The sequence below is a fragment of the Sphaerodactylus townsendi genome, linkage group LG05 (genome assembly GCF_021028975.2).
Source record: "Sphaerodactylus townsendi isolate TG3544 linkage group LG05, MPM_Stown_v2.3, whole genome shotgun sequence".
Taxonomy (NCBI): domain Eukaryota; kingdom Metazoa; phylum Chordata; class Lepidosauria; order Squamata; family Sphaerodactylidae; genus Sphaerodactylus; species Sphaerodactylus townsendi.
The window spans coordinates 126,669,471-126,683,920 of record NC_059429.1 but is presented as its reverse complement, the minus strand read 5'-3'; the positions used below and the strand labels follow the sequence as shown (position 1 = coordinate 126,683,920).

Genomic DNA, 14,450 nt, shown 5'->3' with positions numbered 1-14,450 from the left:
GGAAAATGCATGCGGTAATACAAAAAAAGCCCAAATCGTGTTGAGGCTAGCAAATCAGCTGTGAAACGCTTGCTCATAAAGAACAGGCATTTAAATTATGATCAAAATCCTCTTGTTAGTAAACCACGTATGATATTCTTGAGTGTTTTTTGGTCTCCTTAAAAAAGTAAGCTCTTGGGGTAAACTTTTTAAAATGGGATTTAGTGTAAAATGATGTGAATGGTTTGTTATGAATTCATGAACAACTCTTGTAGATCAAGGCACTGAAGGAGATTCACAGAAACAGCGACGATAACCGGAATTCCGTCTGCCTGGGATTATCATGCCTGAGCAATCTGTACTACAGTGGTCTTATAAGCAATGTTTGCCTCCAATTACTTTGAACAGAAAAAACTCCCTTTTATGTATATCTATTGCACATTAACTAATGCAAAGATTTTGTATTGTAATCTCAAGAATATTATATATTGCTTACCAACAAGAAGATTTTGATAAGTATATGGCACAATTTAAAACCATGTTCTTTATGAGGAAGTGCCTCCCAAAGGATTGAGCCTCAACAAAATTTTGGTTTTTTTTCATATTACTATATGTGTAACGTGTTGCCCTCCAATTTGATATACATAGGAAAATGCATGACATGAAGACACAAGTTAAGTCATGACACACGTTATCCTGGAGATGTAGTTTCTGGCAGAGGAGCAAGAAGAAGAAGAAGAAGAAGAAGCAGGAGGAGGAGGAGGAGGAGGAGGAGGAAGAGGAGGAAGAGGAAGAGGAGGAGGAAGAGGAGGAGGAGGAGGAGGAGGAGGAGTTTGGATTTATATCCCACCCCTTCTCTCCTGTAGGAGACTCAAAGGGGCTTACAATCTCCTTGCCCTTCCCCCCTCACAACAAACACCCTGTGAGGTGGGTGGGGCTGAGAGAGCTCCGAAAAGCTGTGACTAGCCCAAGGTCACCCAGCTGGCGTGTGTGGGAGTGCACAGGCTAATCTGAATTCTCCAGATAAGCCTCCACAGCTCAAGCGGCAGAGCGGGGAATCAAACCCAGTTCCTCCAGATTAGAATGCACCTGGTCTTAACCTGCTACGCCACTTCTGCTCCTGGATGAGGATACTGAGCAGATTACAACATTTAGATCCACTTTTAGATTCCCCCCGTTGCTCAAATAATAGCAGTACTGCATTCAAAAAAAACTTGCCCAAATTTAAATGCGCATAGGGAAAAAAGCAAGAGAATTTATTCCTGAAGATATTACCGTTGAGCTGCTGGGCAACATTTTTTTTTTCAAATCACAGACATACATAGTGAGGTCTCTAAATCAAGGGTTATGTACTGATTCCTGTTGTTTCGGTCTTACGGAATGAGAAATGGACACCTTCAGAAAACTGAAGTTTTGCAAGGTGGGAAGTTACATATTTGTTTACACCCAGACTACTAACACCAAGATCAAATAGCTAGTGGGGACAGGAATATCCTATTAATATAACGTTGGAATAGAAAAGAAACATGACTGAGGAAGAGAACCGCCATAAGGTCAGAGTCATTAGAACATAAGAAGATCTCACCAGTGGCCCAAGGATGACATGACCAGAGGTGTACCGTCTATGGGAATATGGGGTCACCCATGTCCCCGGGCGCATGTCACCAAGCCCCGCCTCCCTGAAGGCCGGCTTTTGGGCAAAAGCTGGCCTGCAGGGAGGCTGGGGGCGTGGCTCAGTGGCATGGCCCTACCCCGAGCCCCACCCCACCCCGAGTGCAGGGGGGCGCAGGGGCACCCAGAGAAGGAGTTGTCTCCAGGTGCCATTTCCCCCTGATACGTCTCTGATCTAGTCTAGCATTCCTGTTTCACAACTGCCTACCAGTTACTCTGGGGAGCCTTGCAAGAGGGCTCAAACTCAGGCCCTCCAGATGTTCGTGGACTACCATTCCCAGCAGCCCCTGCTAGCGCAGCCAATTGGCCTGCTGGCATGGGCTGATGGGAATCATAGTCCATGAACATCTGGAGGGCCTGAGTAACACCTATGGCATAGAGGCAGAGGCCTTCCCCTGAGGTTGCCTCCTGGCACTGGTATTCAGAGGTTCACTGCCTCTGAATATGGTGTTGGGGACACAGCTCTGCCACTCCATCTAGTCCCCCACAAAATCAATGAAGTGTGATGGAGAGCAAGTCCACAAACGAACATTCCACTTACTTCTTGTCTTGAATATAGCCTTCTATTCTGTGAAGCTCTTTACCGAACAATCCACATGGTTTGAAGTTAAGGATACATTTATCTCCAGTACTATGAGAAAGAAGGTAACGTTAACAGATTAGAATGCTAGAACACTGGTGTTGAATTCTCACCATACTCCTGAGCAACCTCCACTGTTTGTAACTTATAATCACCGAAGGGGAGCTAGCCTTCCCGAGTGATTGACAACCAATTGGAAACGAAAGGCGATGATATCATCCAGTAAGCGGGAAAATACATTTCTTGTAAAACCTCTTTTCTGGTTTTAAGAGGAGACAATGGATTATAGATTCAAATTACCTGTGATTTACAATTTCTACTGTTCCATATTGTTCTATCCAGAGCTTGCCAATAATTACATTATGTACACAGCAGGTAGGGTTAGTCCATGTATAAGCTTCATTGTGTCTGTAAAAAACAAAGAAGAAAAAAGAGGGGAAAGTCTGATCAGATGCCAACCAATTAAAAAAAGAAGAATCAACCAAATTAGAGAGAATCTGAAACTGATTAGATTCTAACTTCTCCAAATCCTCTTCTAATGAACAGTTCCTGTTTGTGAAATCTCTCTGAAGGATTCACCCCTTAGCCTTTTGAATTCTGTAACATGTTGGGTGCTGATGAAAGGTTAATAAGCAATTAAAGGGAAGCAAGGAAGAGGTAGTTCTTCTATACATCTGAAGTTATTAAAGAATCTGGCACTGACAGCTGTGCGGCTTCTCGGTGAAAGGACCACTTGTTTTCAGAAGATACTAACAGGCTTGATACTTATGCAAAGGAAGCCAAACATCTTCACTTAATAGGCACAAGTGCTATCCAGGCACCACTCAAATCCTGTATTCGTGCCAAAGAATTTTTGCCAAAGATAGCAAATAATAGCTCAAAGCCTGGCCCAACTTTCTCCTTCTAGGTTCACAGCTGACTGGCATGCAAATTACACATCGTTATGCGAAACTGTTTGTGATGTGACTGAACAAAATCGCAACTGACACAGGACAAGAGGTCCTTGGTTCAAATCTCACTTCAGACGTGAACCTCTCTGGGTAGTCCTAGATGCCTAACCTGCACCTCAGCCCCCTTTCTTGATCTGAAAGGCAATAATACAGATCCATCTTGCACAATGTTTGCAAGGGATTATGCATGCAAACAGGAAAAGTGTGATTATGACAACTACCAAATTTAATCTCACACATGGACTACCAACGCTCTGAATTGCAGTCTGACAGGTGGTCGACACCGAGCTTGTGAAGTTTACCATAATGTTGGACACATACTCTTCTCGACCCTATTTTAAATGTCCTTTGCAAAACCATGACTCTTGCTGTAGAGTTCTGCTCAGGCTACCCTGGAACATCCACAGTTTTTCCATCTGAGTCAGGATTGGACTAAATACACAGTATATTAAAATATACTTGGGATCTGAGTTTGCAGCACCAAGTTCGTATAAAGACGTGGTACACAGGAACTTGGCACAGGACACAGAACCTCCCTGAGTTAAGAACGTAAGAACATAAGAACATAAGAAAGAGCCTGCTGGATCAGACCAGAGTCCATCTAGTCCAGCACTCTGCTATTCACAGTGGCCCACCAGGTGCCTTTGGGAGCTCACATGCAGACTGTGAAAGCAATGGCCTTCTGCTGCTGCTGCTGCTCCCGAGCACCTGGTCTGCTAAGGCATTTGCAATCTGAGATCTAGGAGGATCAAGATTGGTAGCCATAGATCGACTTCTCTTCCATAAATCTGTCCAAGCCCCTTTTAAAGATATCCAGGTTAGTGGCCATCACCACCTCCTGTGGCAGCATATCCCAAACACCAATCACACATTTTATTAGTCCTAATTCTTTCCCCCAGCATTTTCAATGAATGCCCCCTGGTTCTAATATTGTGAGAAAGAGAAAAATTTCTCTCTGTCAACATTTTCTACCCCATGCATAATTTTATAGACTTCAATCATATCCCCCCTCAGACGTCTCCTCTCCAAACTAAAGAGCCCCAAATGCTGCAGCCTCTCCTCATAAGGAAGGTGATCTAATCCTTCTCTGGACTGTAACGAAAAACCCTGAAAATGTGGCCATGTCTGCTAAGATCATATATCCAAGATCAAACTAGGTGGGTGCAATGACATCTTCCTCCGCAGTCATATATTCCTGCTATTACACAGCGCTCTTCATTTCAGAACTCAAGCCCTTTCAGCCATCCCAATCTAATCAGATCTTGAAAGCTAAGCAGGGTTGCCCTGGTCAGTATTTGGATGAGAGACCAAAAAGTCCAGGGGAGCTACTCAGAAGCAGGCAATGACAAATCATTTCTATTTGTCTTTTGCCTTGAAAACCCCAGGGCAGAGTTTTCCAAACTTTTTTTCCCATGGCCCAGTTATTTTAATACCTCTCCTTCGTGACCCACTAGAAATTTTATGGTCTAGCAAAATAAAACCAATTTGAATGTCTTTGTGCTCCAATGGTTCCTCCACTCCGACTCCTTCCCGCTGCTCTCCTTCTCTGCCCTGCTGCTCGTCACTCACTCTAACCACCTCTCTACCTCCTTCTTCACCCACTCCGTGCTGTCCCTTGTTTGCCCTTTTATCCCTTCTCCCTGGTGGTCGTAAGGGAGGCTCCCCAAGGTGCCGTTCCCGCCCCCACCTCCCTTGCAGCACCAGCATCTGCCGCGATATGCGGCTCCATCCCTGGCCCCTTTCTGGGTGGTCGGCTGGCCAAGGAGGAGCCCCGAAGCTGCTGTATCGTCCCAGCTGGTTCAGCTCCAGGTGGGTGGTAGCCTCCGAGCAAGGATGGGGTTGGGGTGGTCGTCCTCAGCCCCGGACATTAGGTGACCCAGCATTTTGCTTTTGCGACCCCGTGCCAGGTCACGACCCACCATTTGGGAAACGCTGTCCTAAGTAGTTGCCATAATTTTATTTAATTTCATAGAATCATAGAGTTGGAAAAGTTCATACAGGCCATTTGGTCCACCCCCTGCTCAATACAGGATCAGTCTAGAGCACGGGTGTCAAACTCGTAGCCCTCCAGATGTTCATGAACTACAATTCCCATCAGTTCCTCCCAACCTGAGCATTGGCTATACCGGCAAGGGCTGATGGGAAATGTAGTTCATGAACATCTGGAGGGCCATGAGTTTGACCCATGTGGCCTAGAGCATCCCTGACGAGTGTTTGTCAGTCCCCTGCTGACAGACCGTGAGTGGGTGGGGTGGGGGTGGGGAGTTTAAAATTCCACTGGGTGCCCTATGGAACTTAACATCTGGAACAACCAATCAGGGAGGGAAACAACAGAGGAGGACAAAAACCAAAACTAAAACCACTAAAACGAAAATAATATAAGGGTGGGGAGGCCAGCTAAGATGTAATTGCTGATGCCTCAATCACAGGCCTGGTGGAAAATCTTGTTCTTGCAGGTCTCGCTGAAGTGACCGATACCCCTCAAGGCCCAGGTCTCGTTCAACAGAGAGTTCCACTAAGTTGGCTCTAACTTCATAGCACCTTTCCCCACTATGGCGAGGCAGCACATTTATTCAAGAAATGCAGTCCGGGAATTTGCTATCTTTGCCATCATACACAAGCATTCAAAATCCTGCTGGAGTAAGGGAGATTTGCAGTGTGTAATAACTAGCAGATGGGAAAAGGGTTAAAGTGCTCTCCTCCCACTGTGCTCTAAGTGAAAGTAGACTTTCCTCATCAAATTGGCTCGCGAAGCACTGACGCAGAACACGTCGTTTGGGTCCTAATTGCAAAGATGCTTCTAAAAATGGTCAGAATGCTAGCCTTTCAACAGCTGCCATCCTGCTTTTACTGGCTAGGTCAAAACACATTTTGAAGGCTGAACTTACAGATGACTCAGCCTTCAAAATATGTTTGGACCTAGCAGCCTTATCTTTATCCAGCAAACACTGTCTTAGCCTAGTATTGCAATAGCTCTTAAAGCATGACGTTCCCCCCTACAACTTATGAATCCACACATGCATGCGGAGCTATTGAGCAAGCTAAAACCTGAACGGTTATTCCATTAAAAATATCTGTATCTCACCTTTCGCCAGAGCTCCATGGCGACTCTTGATGGGAGCATCGCATGTATTACGTAAGAAGGAGGAGGAGGAGGAGGAGGAGGAGGAGGAGAAGGAGGTGGTGGTGGTGGTGGTGGTGGAGGAGGAGGAGGAGGAGGAGGAAGTGGTGGAGGAGGAAGAGTTGGATTTATGTATTGTCGAAGGCTTTCACAACGTAACAACGTAACATCACTTGGGTGATTCCTGAAGATCTCTGAAGATGCCAGCCACAGACGCAGGCGAAACGTCAGGAGAGAATGCTGCTAGAACACGGCCATACAGCCCGGAAACCACACAGCACCCAAGTTGGATTTATATCCCCCTTTCTCTCCTATAGGAGACTGAAAGAGGCTTACAAACTCCTTTCCCTCCCCCCCCCCACAACAAACACCCTGTGAGGTAGGTGGGGCTGAGAGAACTTCAGCATGTGAAAGCTAGTCCAGATTAATGCTATTATCTTTCATTAATGAGAGCACAGAGCCGACTGATAACCATGATCCACTTCTAACTAACCGTTACGGTGCTCGCTTTTATTCTGCTCCAACCAACTGGACCATCTCTAAGAAAATCTCCCTGCTGCTGCCCCAGTGGAATGAACAGAAGATGTGCAAAAAAGCTACCTCGTTGGTCTCCCATCCAAATATTAACCACGGCTGACACTGCTTAGCTTCCAAGCTCTGGCAAGATCAAGCTAGTTTGGACTATTCCGGCTGCTATGACAGCTTTGCATTGGGCTGAAAAAGCATCTCCGAAAATATTTCAGAGTTTTTAAAAATGCAGCTCGACAACAGGTCGAAAGATATTTTTGTTTGTTTCAGTAGATTTTAACCTGGGGCGAAGGGGATGGGTGAGACAGATATGATCGTAACATCCTTTCGAAAATACTCTCAATGAGTGTGTGAATGGGTGCTTTCTGCCTCAAACTTTAGTCCCTATAACAGATACTACACTTTGGCGTACTTAAACTCAGTACGGGGGTTGGGCGGTCTATTAAGCTGAATATAATAATAATAATAATAATAATAATAATAATAATAATAATAATAATAATAATAATAATAATAATAATAATAATAATAATAATAATAATCCCAAAGGGCACCTACCTTTGGTGTGGTGGTGGGGCTTGTGGGTGTCTCCAATGAGTCAGGAGGGCTGCGCTGGAGGGCCACCCAAACCAGAGGAGGCCTCTGATGAGGAGCCAGACTGGAAATGTGCCCAAAAAACTCCAAAACCATGGTGAAGACAAGAAAAGAAACTTTATACCGGATCGGCTCGTCAGCCTCGGTCAACAAGGGACCGCCGCTCTAGTGCTGGAGTACCTGGGCACTTGGCGGAAAATGGGCTATTACAGGATCTTTGCAGGATCTTCAGCTGAGCAACCAGGGCTGAAGACTGCAGGACTACTGGAAGTACCGAACAAAACGCTTCTAAAATATTCGTGTGCAGAGAATGAGGAGGAATTATGGCTTTGCTACTACAAATCAAACTCCATCAAAAAAAGAGGATACTCTCAAATCCAATGTACCAAGCTCTGGAAAGAATCTTCACCCAGATGTTACAGAAATTACTGAGCAAAGACTTGCTGATCAAAGAAGAAGATATATTGAAAGGAACAAAGTTTTTAGTGCACTAGAACTAGCAGAAATCCAGCAGAAAGCACAAGACAATGGTATTGAAAACATACCAAGGAACACTCAAAGAAATTCAACAAAATTGGCAACAATTCAAGGCCTGCAAGAAAAAGAGGAGGAAGAGGAGGAAGAAACAAACACCATCCCAACCCCAAAGGAGCCAACCCGAAGTTCCCAATTGACAAAAAAAAGCAAGAAGAACTGATGCAGAAGATCCTAGAACACATGAGCAATACAAACTAACGTGACAAGATTGCCACCATTGAAGATTGTTCCAAGGAAGGATCTGCTCAATTCACTGAAGGATGCAAACAAGGTCATTGCTGGAATCCAAAACAATGTCACTGCATGAAACAAACCAGCTTATGTACAGCACTGCAGTAGTGATTACTAAAGAGCCAGGTAAAGATTCATCACCCAGAAAGAAGGCCGTAAAATAGATACTCCAAAGTGGGAAAATCAGACTGGGAAGAAAAAATCAGCAAATCCACGATCGGATGCCAGCAAACTGAAAAAGCATGAAGGAGAAGAAGCTGAAAAAATGACAAAATCAAAGCAGACCTAGTTAAGAGGTACCACCTGGACAAGAGGAAACTCAATGAGGCAATAGAGGTGGACAAACAACAGATGGTGGCAGTTTCAAAGAAGATTGCAAGATTCAAGCAAGGGTTGCTCAATTCAAGCAGAATCAACTTTTCTACTCCAACCAGAAACGTATTCTACCAGAATGTAAGTGGAGATGTGAAACGTAAACACAGGAGAGCCAGACAGAGAACAAACGATTGAGTTCTGGAGAAACATTTGGGACAGCCCAAAGAACTACAACCAAAATGCAAGTTGGGCCAAAGATGTGGAGGCTGAACTGAGCAGCAACAATATGGACAACCTGGTAATAACAACTAAAATGGTTGGAAAACGAGCAAAAAGGTGAGAACTGGACTGCCCCAGGCAGTGATGAACTACATGGATTCTGGCTGAAGAAACTGACCAACTTGCATGAAAGAATTGCCCAACAGTTGAATCACAGGTGCTGCAAACAGGCCAAATTGAAGAATGGATGACAACAGGAAAACGCTTCTGATAATGAAAGACCAAGAAAAGGGAGCAATCCCTAGCAATTACAGGCCAATCACTTGCCTACCAACAACCTTTAAGCTTTTACTGGCATATTAGCTGATGCAATACAAGACCACCTGGAAGGAAAGAACTTGCTGCCCCCAGAACAAGAGGAAACAAACGAAACAGTAGAGGAACAAAAGATCAACTGCCTATAGATAAAATGATCCTTGAGAATTGCAAAAGAAGGAAAACCAACTTGCATGTAGCTTGATTGATTACAGGAAAGCATTCGATTCACTGCCACACAGTTGATACTTCATTGCCTGGAGATAATTGAGTCAGTGAAAACATCAAGAAATTGGTCAAGAATGCAATGCACACTTGAAAACAGAATTAATAGTCAATGGAGAATAGGGGAAATCAACATCCATATTCCAAGGAGACTCCCTGTCCCCACTACTCTTCATCATTGCTATGATTCCGCATTCTATAATTCTGAAGAAAACAGGTCAAGGATATCAGACAGCAAGAAACTCACCAAAAATTTCACACCTTCTATACATGGATGACCTAAAGCTCTATGGAAAATCAAAAAGCAGAGATTGAGTCACTACTGAACACAGTGAGAGTCTTTAGCACTGACATTGCAATTGATTTTGACTTGACAAGTGTGCAACTTTGGAACTCAGTAAAGGTAAACTTGCAACATGGTGTGAATATGCCAAATGACATAGAAATAAAGAGCTTACCAGTGAATGAAAGCTACAAATACTTGGGGATACTGCAAGCAGAGAACATCAAGCATGCAGAAGTCAAAGGCTAATTAGGAAGGAATATCTTAGAAGGGTAAGAAAAATTTTGAAATCAAAGTTAAATGGAGGAAAATACAATAAAGGCAATTAATACTTTGGCGGTGCCTGTAGTACGCTACACTGCTGGCATAATTAACTGGACACAAGTCGAATTCGACATCCTGGACAGAAAACAAGGAAAATTATGACCATCAATCGAGCACTGCATCCAAGAAGGATGTAGACAGACTCTCCCTAGCAAGGCGCTCAGAAGGAGGAAGAGGACTGCTCCACATCAAGCCAAATCAGTAGAGTGAAGAGAAAAGCAGGCCTGAAAATAATACATCCAAGAAAGTCCAGCTCAAAGCATTGAAAGAAGTCCACAAGGCTGAGCATTGCTGAAAGCCAAAGAACTGCAAAAAGAGCATAGGAGTCCAAATATTTCTTAAAACCACCTAGTTGGAGCAGTGGCGTAAACAAGCCTACCTGATGGGCCAGTATTTTCAAGAACATTGAAGGGAAGGCTGACAGCAAGAAAACATGGGAGCGGGTTTCAGAAGGGAACTCTAAAGAAGGAAACTGAAGGCCTGATTTTGCTGCCCAGGAGCAAGCGTACTTTAGACATTGCAATGCAACAAAGACACGAATCGAAAAGTCTCTACAATGACCCAAAGTGCCGCCCTGCAAGAGGGTGATGAAACCGCGGAGCATTAATCACTCGTTGCCTGTTAAAAGAAAAAATAAGCCAAAATCCGACTATCTTGGAACGCCATAACAGGCTAGCAGCAAGCAATGGTGCAGTACCGGAACTCCTTTGGTGCACGGGCTCTGCCCTGGTAGCAAAGATTCCTGGCAATACTTGGCACAAGCCAGAGAAGACCACAGAAAATGGGAAGAAGCCAAAATTGACTCTGGGACTTTAGAATACAAACAGACAGACACCTGGCACACAACACCCCAGACATAACAGTGATAGAGAAAAAACATGTTTGGATCATAGATGTTGCTGTGCCAGTTGACAAAAGTATAAGGGTGGTAGAGGACAAAAGAGCTGGAAAAGGACTGCTAAAATACAAGGACTCTTACAAACTTGAAGTTATTGAACGCATTGTGGCAGAAAAGAACAAATAACAGTAATCCCACCTTAGTAGTCGGGTGCTCTAGGAGGAATCCCAATGGAAATCTTGAAAACATCTTGAAAGTTTCCTTAAATCCTCTGGACAGAACATCAGTCCACATGCTGCAGAAAGCAGGCACTTCTAGGAACTGCAACAATATTCTAATGCTAGAAATACCTCTAATATCCTAGGTCCTTGGGAAGGACTCGATATTCAGAGATGAATTCCAGACACTTGTGCTGTGTTGTTATGTGTACAATAATAATAATAATAATAATAATAATAATAATAATAATAATAATAATAGAAGCAAAAATACTCTGGGACTTTAGAATACAGACAGACAGACACCTGGCACACAACACCCCAGACATAACAGTGATAGAGAAAAAACATGTTTGGATCATAGATGTTGCTGTGCCAGTTGACAGCAGGGTAGAGGACAAAGAGCTGGAAAAGATCACAAAATACAAGGACCTACAAATTGAAGTTGAACGATTGTGGCAGAAAAGAACAACAGTAATCCCACTAGTAGTCGGTGCTCTAGGAGGAATCCCAAGAAATCTTGAAAAACATCTGGAAAGCCTAAACTTGGACAGAACATCAGTCCACATGCTGCAGAAAGCAGCACTTCTAGGAACTGCACACATTCTACGCAAATACCTCTAATATCCTAGGTCCTTGGGAAGGACTCGATATTCAGAGATGAATTCCAGACACTTGTGCTGTGTTGTTATGTGTATAATAATAATAATAATAATAATAATAGTGACAGTCCCAAATTTTTCTGAATAGAACCTGCTGACACAAGAGAACAGCTTTAGGTCTTTAAGAAGAGCCTGTTTTTGAAATATCTATTAACTTCAGGTTATTGACATTATCTAATTGGTTTGAAAAGGAATACGAAATAAAGCCATATCCGGAGGTTTTATAGCCTCCTAAAAGCCTCTGCATAAGCCTCCTGTTGCTTCACCTGTTGGATTCAATATCCCTGGATTGATCATTAAAAGATGTGAAGATTGGGACTGTCACAATTATAAATTGATTGTCACAACTGTAATCATTTGTTTATGACTCAAGAATTGAGTTTAAGCACACCTACCCTGTTAAGATGGTGGCTTCATACTTTAGTCCAGCACAGCTCAAGCTATAAACACATTTATCTATCCACAGTCACACAGTCCAAGAAAATATATTTTATGCATTTCTTGGTAGCTTCTGGTTGCTTTAAGGTAATTAGTAAAAAATAAAAAATCGAACCTACTTTAAAAGTTCCAGCGTTATGGTTCCCCGGGGTTCCGCTTCCACGCTTTTCCCCCAGAACTTCAGCTTCGGGTAAATTGATCCGTGGAAAACAAAATCCTGGTTCAAGCCTTCAGAATAAAATGCGCTGATGGGGGGGTGATGACTGACCTGTTCAGAAATAAATCTAAAACCTAAATCCTCCCTAGAATGGAAGAATAAAAGAGTCTCAGAATGCAGGAGAACCAAACAAACATCAAACGTTAAACGATCTTTGTTAGGCATAAGTGTCAAGGATAAAATCACCAAAAAAGACAAATATAACAAGACAGATGAGGTTTCTCTTTCCAACAAAACCTGCAGCAAATACTGGGCTGCGTTCCCGAGCATCAAGGGATCGTTGCTGTTGAGCCGTTTTAAGATGCCAGCTTTAGGGGAGCAGTTGCGTATGAACTGTGACAATAAGGCTTCCATGAGAGGCTTATATTTTGGGCAGTAGAACAAGATGTGTTCGAGCGTTTCAATGCAAGTTGGGCAATGTGGACATACTCTGTCCGATAGAGGGGAATTCCCAAACCGACCCTATTATAAGGCTGGAGAGAAAACACTGCATCTTGCTCTGGTGAGGAGGACCCAATGTTGCCTAGGGTCACTGAGATGCCATAGGTATGTGGCCATCTTGCAAGAGAACCATATAGACACACACACACACCCCTCTAAATTACTGCTATATCAATACCATCATTCACTTTATCCCAACAATTCAATAGATGCTCCTCAAAATAGGCTTAGTGGCTGGGTGTTACAAGATCACAATGGTTTGGATCCACCAAAACTGTTTCTGCAGACAGTGAGTTATTTCCCCTCCTTTCGCGAACGTCTGAAAATGCCTTCACTAAATGCTACTCATGGGGTTCAGGGACCTCCCTCCCCACCAGCAGAAATATGGGGGATATTTTGGAAACAGTGGGAAGGGGAGAGGGGAATAAGTCGCACTCCACATAATTGTTTTATCTGCAGAAACACTGCAAGAAACTTGCTGCAAAGTCAACCTGCTGAATTTGGAACACTGTGAAGTACCTCCTCCCTACCTCTATTAGTTACCATTTTATCACTGATGTCAGCAGCAGCTTTTCTGAATGGAAGCAGATGATTCTGCCCTCCCCTCAGGCCAGGCCTCCTCCTGCCGCCCTTTGTTCGGGTGCGTTTCAAAGCCAAGACGCGACCTCCCATAAATATTGCAATCTCACCTGAATAATTCATACGTTTCTCCAAGGAGAGGGTTAAATGGTTTGCCGGTTCTCTCCCACTGAGAAGCTACAGCAGAAACCGCAAAAGCAGCAACAGCCTGCAGGACACACAGAGCAGAGGACAGGTCAGAACTGGCCAATATTTCATGATCGGAGTGAAGAAGAAGAAGAAGAAGAAGAAGAAGAAGAAGAAGAAGAAGAAGAAGGGAGGGAGGAGGGAGGAGGGAGGGAGGGAAGAAGGAGGAAGGGGGGGGGGGAGGGAGGGAAGGAGGGAGGAGGGAGGGAGGAGGGGAGGAGGGAGGAGGGAGGAAGGGAGGAGGGACCGGCGGAGGAGAAGGAGGAGAAGGAGAAGGAGGAGGAGAAGGAGAAAAAGAAGGAGAAGGAGGAGGAGGAGGAGGAGGAGGAGGAGGAGTTGGATTTATAGCCTACTTTTCTCAACCGTAAGGAGTCTCTCAAAGTACCTTAGCTTCCAAATTCCTACCCTTCCCCTCCCCACAACCTTGTGAGGTAGGTTGGGGCTGAGAGAGTTTGGAGAGAACTGCAACCAGTCCAAGGTCATCCAGCAGGCTTTATGTGGAGGAGAGGGGAAACAAATCTGATTCACCAGATTAGAGTCCACTGCTCTTAATCACTACACCACATTGGTTCTTTAAGTTTCCCTTCAGACCATGGGTTGGGTCTAGGCTACACAGACAATTTCCATCTGTCTCACCCATCCCCTTTGCCCCAGGTTAAAATCTACTGAAATAAACAAAAATATCTTTCGACCTATTTAAAAACTCTGAAATATTTTCGGAGATGCTTTTTCAGCCCAACGTAAAGCTGGCATAGCTTGGCTGCCCACTGCCCCCATCCATTCTCTCACACTCCCACACACCAACCGGGATGAGCCGGGTAACTTACCGGCAGTGGCAAAGCAAGAGGTAAGTTGGGGGGGAGGGGTACCAGACAAGTGGTAACAGAGGCGATTGGGGCGGGGGGCAAGGAAGGCAGACAGGAAAGATGATGTGCCTCTCCCTCCTACCCCGCTAGAGCCCATTTCATTCAACCATAACATGGCTGTTAGCCATAACTT

At 44.2% G+C, this 14,450-nt stretch overlaps 1 protein-coding gene across 2 annotated transcripts in view; it reads right to left on the bottom strand.

Moving 5' to 3' along the window:
* OSBPL2 (oxysterol binding protein like 2) overlaps positions 1-14,450 on the bottom strand; it is a 98,241-nt gene that overhangs the window by 16,512 nt on the left and 67,279 nt on the right. For both annotated transcript variants that reach the window (XM_048497996.1, XM_048497997.1), the window contains 4 exons: positions 13,376-13,473; positions 12,148-12,330; positions 2,531-2,638; positions 2,192-2,281 (listed from right to left, as the gene is read on the bottom strand). In XM_048497996.1, coding sequence (XP_048353953.1) covers positions 2,192-2,281; positions 2,531-2,638; positions 12,148-12,330; positions 13,376-13,473 — 479 coding nt within the window. The remainder of the gene's footprint in view (positions 1-2,191; positions 2,282-2,530; positions 2,639-12,147; positions 12,331-13,375; positions 13,474-14,450) is intronic.